Source organism: Notothenia coriiceps, unplaced genomic scaffold (assembly GCF_000735185.1).
Source record: "Notothenia coriiceps isolate Sejong01 unplaced genomic scaffold, NC01 NC01_scaffold00029195, whole genome shotgun sequence".
Classification (NCBI taxonomy): domain Eukaryota; kingdom Metazoa; phylum Chordata; class Actinopteri; order Perciformes; family Nototheniidae; genus Notothenia; species Notothenia coriiceps.
Window position 1 is genome coordinate 371,113 of NW_011361896.1, and position 9,268 is coordinate 380,380.

Below are 9,268 nucleotides of genomic sequence, written 5' to 3' on the forward strand. Positions count from 1 at the left end.
AACTTAACTCTTACTGTTTCTTCATTGTAAGATGCATTTACATTGACAAATGCAAAAATGGCGGACCATGACGAACTGATGTTTCTTTCAAGCTCAAGCACACAACTAAACTGTCAGCAGTGGAGCTTTTTTTTTAATAAACAGTAACAGAAAAGCTGTCTTTTACCGTAACCAGCTGCCTAATAACATATTTGTACGTCAACTTACATGCATAGTAGGCATGAGTGCATTTACAAATTGCACTTTCATTGTTGGGAGATAACTGCTTTTTCATGAAGTCGAGTCAAATGTATTTGCCCTGAGTTCACAAGTAGAAACCTTAACCTCTTGTGGTTCCTTTTACTTTTCTCTACGCTCTAGCTGTTTATTGTAACATGTCCCTCCCCTTTTAGAAACGCAGGATGACTTGGAGGCAATCACCAATGACATAAAGAAGATGGCCAACAATGCAAGAAACAAACTTAAGAGTGAGTCTGCCCACCACACACATGCTCATCAGTGTGTAATAACATGGGGATGTTTTGGGGATTTAATGAGAATTTCTGCTGATGTGAAGTTGATTTGAAAGCTGAATCATAAATGAGTTGTTTGGATTGCTTCTCAGCCATCGAGAGGAATCTGGAGTCAGAGGAGCAGGAAAGGGTGTCGGCTGACATTCGGATACGTAAATCACAGGTAGATTATATCCATCTGAAGTTTCCTCCACAGGCATGTCTACTGTACATTCAGATCATGCACTGAATCAATACTCAATGAATATATAATGTCGTTTTTTACAAAAAAAAAGCACATTTTTAAGAGTGAGAGAAAACAAAAATGAACCAACATGCATGTAATATTACGAAAATCGGAAAATAGAGCTTTTAAAACCGTGGCAACAGCTATCGACAACAGCTACTTTTATGCTAATTTTCTTTGGCTTGTCGTCCCCCAGCATGCAGTGCTGTCCAGGAAGTTTGTGGAGGTAATGACAAAGTATAATGAAGCCCAGGTGGACTTCAGGGAGAGGAGTAAAGGACGTATTCAGAGACAACTAGAGATCAGTGAGTGCCGGCTCTAATGTCATGTGACGGACCAGAGATCTGATTCGTCAGTAACATTTACCTTTCCCCTCCAGCTGGAAAAGCAACAACAGATGACGAACTGGAGGAGATGTTGGAGAGCGGCAATTCTGCGGTGTTTGCTGCAGGGGTAAGTATGTGTGTGCATATGCATCTCCATTTTGTTATACAGTATCATAACGTCCACTTGGCCTTGACATGATCATAATGCGGTTGAAGCTAGCAGTCAGGAGTTCAGTCAAACTTGAAGCCTCAGATCACCTAGTTAAAGATTAGCTGTTCATGTGATTTAGCCTGCTGCACAGTCAGTTTGCTCTCTTGGGCCTTCTTGAGTATTCCAAACATGCTAACTTACAGCCAATGGGCAAAGACTGAAGCCTTATTAAGATGCATGAAACAGCTGAGATATTAAGCACCAGTGTGTAGCTACTGATCAGACCTGTGCTCTATGCACTTCATCAGCTGGGGGTTCCTCTCTGTGTCTGCTTTGCTGAGAAGGTGGTTGATGTCCCGTGCAGTTTGGGAAGATTTTTTTCTTTCACAAGGATAAACAACTTGTATTTCCCACATACCTTTCAAACAAAGCTGATCACGTGCTGTAGTTTTTATAATGACGGAACAACATCTTTATGTCGTAACCTAAGAGATTGTCTTTTTGTCCTACTGCAGTCAAGTGAGTACTAATGCTAACCATCTCAAAGTTGAGGTTTATAACATCATAAAGTGTGGCATTTTCTACTGCATTGGGTAAAATAATAATATATGGTGAGGTGAGATGTATGAGAAACACTCATTTGTTATTGTTAATGACATTATAGAGACAAATGATAAAAAAACATAACCTGACCTGAATTCGAACTGAGCGGCAACTTTGTATAAAAAGAAAGGAACACAGTAATACGTAATTAATCAGTTTCAATTAACATATTCCTAAATAATAAAATCCATACATTTAAAACATTTCATTAGGTCTAGTTTCTCATTATTCACCAATGTAGCACCTTTACTGTTAGCTCTCTGAATGTCCAGTGTCTTACTCAAGTTAACTTCACTTACTCACTTTACATTGTACCTGCTGAGCCACAGCCAGCCCCTTTAGTCTACATCTTCTTGAGCTGACACAGGTTGCCAGGTTTGAAATAAATAAATTGTCGTTTCCATTTAAAGGAAGTAGTTTCGCCTCTTTTAAATATTTCTCTGAATCACCATGAGTCACTCATTTGAACTCTTCCTGTTTTTAACGAGCTGCCTTTACAGCAAACCTCTATCAGCCAGAATGTTCAGAAAAGAACAAAAATACAGTTCTTAATTTAGGCAGATTATTGTGCCGTTTGTTTGCTATTAACAATAAACCTCTCCTCTCACAGATCGTGGATGCTGGGGTCTCTAAACAAGCTCTGAGTGAGATTGAAGCCAGACACAAAGACATTGTCCGTCTGGAAAGTAGCATCAAGGAGCTGCACGATATGTTTGTAGACATCGCCATGCTGGTGGAGAGCCAGGTACACTCCTCAAAATCCACCTACCCATCATTTCATCCACCCGTCAAGTACTTTAGGAACTTCTCCTCCATTTCATTCTTTGTTCACTCATTCTGAATCTTTCCCCTTATCTTTATGTTCAGTCCTGACTGTATTCAACTCTATCTTCCTGTCTCTTCTGTGCTCTTACTATCAATCTCCATCTGTTTCCTCTTTTCCAGCTCCATGCCTCTCTTACTCCTCTCTTTATTCTCTTCTGCCACCTCATCTCATCACCAAACATTGATGGAATCTACCTGAATGCATTTAGTAAGATGTACAAATAAAGCATCATTGTACACGTCATCAGAGCACACTATAATGAAAACACACACATATCTTCAATTGGTCAGTCACTGTATGCATATGGATTAATAAGTCTAACCACATATCTCTTACTGCTTGAACCATGCTTTCTGAGGGAAAAGCTTGTTTGAGGTAAGGGCTTCCCTCCTGCTGTTTGTTTTGTGTATTTTGTAAGATACGTTGAACTCAAAAATGTATTTATGTTGGATCTTGTCTGTGCACTTCACTAAAATATGAGATTCAAGCGTACCCGGGGCAAGCTAGATGAAATACATCACACATTTGGAAATGCTAAACACACGAATAGACAGGGAAACCGTCTTCCTCACATCACCGGACAAATTGCCGGTAAAGAGCAAGAGTTTTCATTAGCATAGTTTATGTTTTGACAGCATACATGGTAGGGTGGTTGGTGTTTTTTTGGAAGTAAACTGAAACCCGCAACTTCATGTATATCTACCCACTTGAAGATCTCCCACTTGGTGTGTGAATCACACGTGCTGCCGCTTTATCAGCTATTGCCAGTAACAGCCTAACAGTCTACCAAACAACATCAACAAATAAAAGATGCTAACTACTCTTACCATGCTGATATGTCTGCTAGTCGCTGAATATGGAGAACAACAGACTCCTCATCTGAGTAAAACAGATATGGCTGAATCTCTCCCAATGAGGGAACAATTATTAAATGTGCATCAAGACCCTTTTTATGTGGCTGGAAGCTGAATTGAACACATTTTATTTGAAGGTTATAGTTTGTTTTTCAAATAAATTCAGCATTAACTGAATCTTTCCCCTCAATATTTAAAAAAAAAATCCTTATGGAGTCACAATTAACAGTATATGTTTTTAACGGTATAATCAGTCTTGTAAGGTGTGATACCAGATGTATTACTGTATGTATTTAAACCAATTCTGCCTGTGAAGTGTTGCTCTGTAACTTATTGATTGTTTTGTGTTTTTCAGGGTGACAGTATTGACAACATAGAGCAGAATGTAGCCAAGTCAGAGGACCATATAACAGAGGCTAGGGAACAGACCAAGAAGGCTATAAGGCATCAGGGCAAAGCACGCAAGGTAATGTCATTTAACCGACCGCTGCACCAGTCTGCTGCCGGTGACCTCTTCCCTGTTTCTTCTGCCTAGACACATTTTGAAACATTTAAACCACAAAGCACAGTACGTACACATCACACTCCCTCGTCCTGCAGACACATCGCCGCTCACACACAACCGTTGCAATCTGTGTGCTTCGCTTTTTGTTTCTCTCTCTCTCTCGTTGTTTAATTCATCTTCTTTTGTTGCTTTTCGTCACCTCTGACGCCGTGCCCCATGTTAGGGTGGGATGATTGAAAGGATTGAGAACAACATGGACCAGTCAGTGGGCTTTGTGGAGCGAGCCGTAGCGGACACAAAGAAAGCTGCAAAGTTTCAGCAAGAGGCTCGCCGTGTGAGTGACCGCAGTCAGGAGGAGCGGTCAGGTTCCCCAAAAGCAACGGAAATAGTTTTAGTTTACCGATTTTACAATATGACATCATGAGATAAATGCTATTGAAATTTAAATACAAGCTTAACGATGTATTTGTTGCTCCATAATGCTGTACAGAGAAAAGAGAGTAATGTATTGCTACAGGCCAAAGACTGAGTCAGATTCAAGTGCCATGCCCTTGTATCAAATCATGATTTAGTCATGTAATCCGTGTTGTTCATATGACCTTGCACCAATGTAAACAGTGTGCAGTGTTGAAGCATCGGATAATTTCCCAAACCTATAGACCTCAATTCAAACCCGTCGTCCTGGATCACATTTGATTATGTAATCGGTACCTAAAAGAACAACAGGACTTCAATCCCAGGGTTTTTTTGTTATTTAAATGCCCAATCGTTTTTTTTGCTTTTGGGAAGCCTGCCTGACAACATGGAGACCATCCCCCACCATCAAGACCCTGAGCTTCACCTTTGATCATTTGCCCCTCACCATCCTACCGGCTCTGTTCTGAGCCTCCACCCTGTCGCCTGTGGACCCCTTGTGCTTTTAAAACCAGTGACCAGCCCAACACCAGACCACCCCTCCCACCTGCATATACAAACACACACTCACACTCACACACATACTCAACCGCACAGCTTCAACACTCTTCTCTCTCTGTTCTCTTTCTACAGCTTTAACCTTAACTTTGTCTTTGTTTACAGTTGCTGCATTACTCTTTTCGTTTTGCGTGTGTTTGAAGATGTTCCCCCTTCTTCCTCAGGCTTTTAACGTATATGTGTGAAAATAACTTTTGCCAACAGAAAAGTAAACACTGTTGCACCAAGACAAAACTGGTTTGTCAGACTTTAGCTAGATTGAAACTCTGAGAGGTTACCCAACACTACAGCGTGCATTTGTGATATTTGATATGGCCATTGTTAACATACTGTATATTGTACTGTACATATTCCCCAATTCAACTCAGTGGTGGAAAGGAAATAAGTGCATTTACTCAAGTATTGTACAAAGTTGTTTGCTTTACCTAAGTATCTCCATTTTATGCAACTGTATACTTCTGCTCTCATAAAAGTACAACATAGAATCAACTTGTAAATGAGGATGATCTAGCAGTATATTAAGTAATAACATTTACTTCCTGTTTTACACATTCTGTGGTATTACTACTTCCTCTTAAATTATTTGGAAGTACTTCTTCCATATATTATATACGTTGCAGTAGTACATTTTGTAACAAAGTAAGGATACACTTATTGTTGTTTCCCACTGAGCCCTGACGGTACTGTCTGTTACTTGGTTGTTCCCAACAGAAAATGGTGATTATAGTGGTGGTTGTGGTGGTCTTGCTGGCCCTACTAGCTCTCATAATCGGGTTGTCAGTTGGATTGAAGACAAGCTGATGAGCTGTTTGAGTAAGAGGAGAGCTGAGGGTGAGTAACTCTGGAACAAATAAGCTCTGTTGGGTGTAGCGCGCTTTGGAAAAGGGTTTGCATGCTCTTTTCCTCTAGCTCTGTTTGTTTTCTTTTTATCCACAGGGCTTACTTGAGGTGTGTTTGTGTGTTTCCAAAGTTCCTGGGTGTGTATCTTTCTCCTTTCTGCAGCACTTGCCTCTGGTTACCGCTGAACAAACAAAGCAGAGCTATAAATGAGTTTCAGTTGAAGCTGGTGTTGGTTTGCGGGCTTCTTTCAATGCTCATGTTCCCCGCCATTAACCTCAGTCTCTCTTTTATTGTCTCCCTCTCTGTAGAAGATGATCATAATTGGTGTTGTCTGTGCTGTGGTCCTTGTCATCCTCCTCATCATCATCCTCACACAGACAGTGTAAAAGGACTGCTGCCATCATCAGTTCATTCGTCCTCCATCAACTGGCCCAACAAAGAGAAGGCTAATGCTGATCACTCTATAATGGATAAGATAATATTTATAAAAACAGAAGGACAAGTGTTATATTTGACCTCTGGAAAAAAGAAGATCTACAAGACTTGTTATAATTATGCAGACTTTTTAGCCAATCAGAACCCCCCTTTCTGTCAGTGAGGGTCTGTTTGACCCCACTCTGCTTTGGCAGTTTGAGGATGCTCTGTTGCACATGAGGAAATAAGACTGACGCTGACATGAGGTGCAATAGCTGTTGTAACTCTATGGAGGAGAAAGGAGAATTGAAAATTAACTGATCACTTTAGCGTCACTAAACATTTCATTGTCCAACATTTGATTTGTTCCTCATCTGAAATTGATTTTAAACGTCCAGTAAGTTGGACCCATGTGAAGCCCTGTAGAAGCACATCACCTCCCTTATCATAATTTCTTGCCTTTTTATGAGCCTTGACACATTTTGTGATTTAAAAAAATAGCTACTGTATGTTCACTGTATTGGGTTTGGGGGGGGTTCCAGCACTTTCACATTTCAAAATATGTTTATTTTTCTGTAATGAAGCTCAGATGATCATGTGAATAATAATAATTATTATTATTTGTGTTGTTTATATGTAGCCCTTTATTTGGCTAGTTTCTTTAACTTGAAGAGGATCGGCGTGCTCACTTGTGATTCTTCAGTTTGTAGAGCCCAGTGGTTCTGGTGTTTTTAAATGAAGGATGATGCTTGTACAAACAAATGTTATGCTTAGGTGAAGCTAAGATGAGCAAATAAAATACAGGTTAGGTAGATAAACACGCATCCAGTGCTTTAAGACTTATCCAAACCCTGCTGCATCTTGGAGAAATGCCTGAATATTCGTTTATTTTTGTTAACCCGCTAAAAAGTTGACCATCTTGACCTCTTACATAGAGAGCTGATTCTCTCCTGTTGAAGAGCTGTAAAAACGTTTGTTTTAATGCCAATGAGACTTATAGTGACCCTAGATATTTCCATTTCAGTGCAGAATAGTCTTATAAGTAAATCATAGTAATATATTTATTATACTATTTAATGGTGTGAATGGTCAGTTAGGCCTCCCTGACTGGTCGCACTTCACCAGTGGGATTAGCATTTCCTGGCATATTCTAGGTGTCCATATATTTCTGCTGTAAAACCACACGTCAGTTGCCAACATTTCAAACTATTGCATTCCAATACAACAGCCCTGTGATCAATCCTATTCTCGTGAACTTTTAAACGAGTCTGAGTTCATTGATACAAAGAGACTAAACTACATTTCTGAGGAACTGAACCCAACCTTGAAAGAGACCATTAGGTTGAGTCCACACATATCTGCAACAGTTCAAACCGAACCTATACATAACTAGAAGGGCATTTGGAGAACTCAGACCTCTGCCAAGGCTAAATGTCCTACATAGCAATGTTAACCAAAAAAAGAAAATTATTTGTATGTCTGATTTAAAAAAAAAAAAAAAAAATGTGTTTACCAATGTCCAAGCCTTTCACTAAGTTTCCTGAACATCCAGCCAGCACTTTTTCCATTGTCTTACTGACAAACAGACAAACAAGCTTGGTGAGATGATGAAAATCAGTACTTATCTAAACCAAATGAAGTTGAGATTTATTACAGGGCTGTCGAATGCATTACTTTTAGCTGAGTGTACCTTAAAACTGGCAACATATTGTATTTCTGGTTTGTCACTATCATTTCATTAGGTGTTTTTATCTCGGTAGAGTATCTAACAGAGAGTTTATTGAACCACCATGCGCATGTAATCACCCAGAGCTTTAATATGGCAGTTACAGCAGGTGATTCAGGCTGTGCACACAGACCATCAGAGACACAGTTTCCACTCACTAAAGAGGATGTTATCAACAGGTATTGACCACATGCAAGGGTAAATGTCCTACGCATTATGAGGGCTGGCATTCATGAGGGAAGTCTTTGTTTCTGTTGACTGAATGGTTCCTTTTAATTCTGGTGGTGCAGGGAGGTAGCTCTTGAGAGTGAGAGGCCTCCCCAGCTTGGTCTTTTGACCGAGCACTCTGCTCTTTTGGCTTCTGCCCTCGACTGTTAAATCCTACTGCTCCGACTGCTCGAGCCTTTTTATTCCCACACCACTTTACCCATCAGCATGGGCTGCAATAAGAGCAGGAGGAGAAAACTAAAGCCGTTGTTCACTATGTTAAATTAAAGTGCCACAGATTTTATTCAAAATTAAAGATTTTATGTTTTTTAATGGTTGACTTGTGTTTCCTTGCTATATCATGCATGTCCCTTTGTGATTGATAGAAGGTTAATATTTAACAATGTCTAAACTTCTTGATGACTGCATGTTATAGAAGAGCAGTGTATGTTTATGAGTTGTAGTCGCTGTTGTCAGCAGATTGTCGATACAACATGTTAACCATTTTGATGCAAAGTACAGTTTTTAAAGGTGCACAACAAGTCTCCAACAGGAGGTAAGTTTTTCACCCTTCCTCTCTCTACACACAAACACACATACCCAAATATCTGTGTCCCTTTGTTCTCCTTTGGCTCAACCATTTTTTCAGACCAGTTTTCCCATGAATGTGAACAATAGGTGTAATTTAAAACCTTATTCTTGGGGCTGCAGCTGTCTGATAAATGTGTATTTCTTATTAACTCTACAGAAAAAGATGATGATAACATTGTGCTGTACCATCATTGGAATCGTTGGGTTCTCCTATCTCTACAGCTTCTTCTCATAAAAGCTTGTACACAGGTAACAAACTTACATCAGCATTTACCCTATAAAGACACACTAAAAGTTGAAATTGAAGTGTTTTCTTTGTTCTTTGTGAAGTGTTTCTAGGTAAGAGATTGTCAAGAAAAAGCAAGTTTCCTGAGGTGGTCCCCTATTTTTTTTATCCCGTCCATTATTTGAATCTCTCTAAAAAATCAAATAAAGTATTAGAAAAAAAGATAAATTGAACCTACCAGCCCTGTGCACTTACCCTTTTTCTTAATCATTTGAATTTAAATAGTTTT

General features: G+C 39.6%; 1 protein-coding gene across 1 annotated transcript in view; it reads left to right on the plus strand.

Annotated features, from left to right (window-relative positions):
• The window catches only part of stx3b (syntaxin 3b), an 8,502-nt gene extending 411 nt beyond the window's left edge, over positions 1-8,091 (plus strand). Inside the window, exons 2-8 of the mRNA XM_010786480.1 lie at positions 393-467; positions 605-675; positions 935-1,043; positions 1,118-1,191; positions 2,429-2,563; positions 3,854-3,964; positions 6,124-8,091. Coding sequence (XP_010784782.1) covers positions 393-467; positions 605-675; positions 935-1,043; positions 1,118-1,191; positions 2,429-2,563; positions 3,854-3,964; positions 6,124-6,201 — 653 coding nt within the window. The 3' untranslated portion in view covers positions 6,202-8,091. The remainder of the gene's footprint in view (positions 1-392; positions 468-604; positions 676-934; positions 1,044-1,117; positions 1,192-2,428; positions 2,564-3,853; positions 3,965-6,123) is intronic.
• Positions 8,092-9,268: the final 1,177 nt, after the last annotated feature.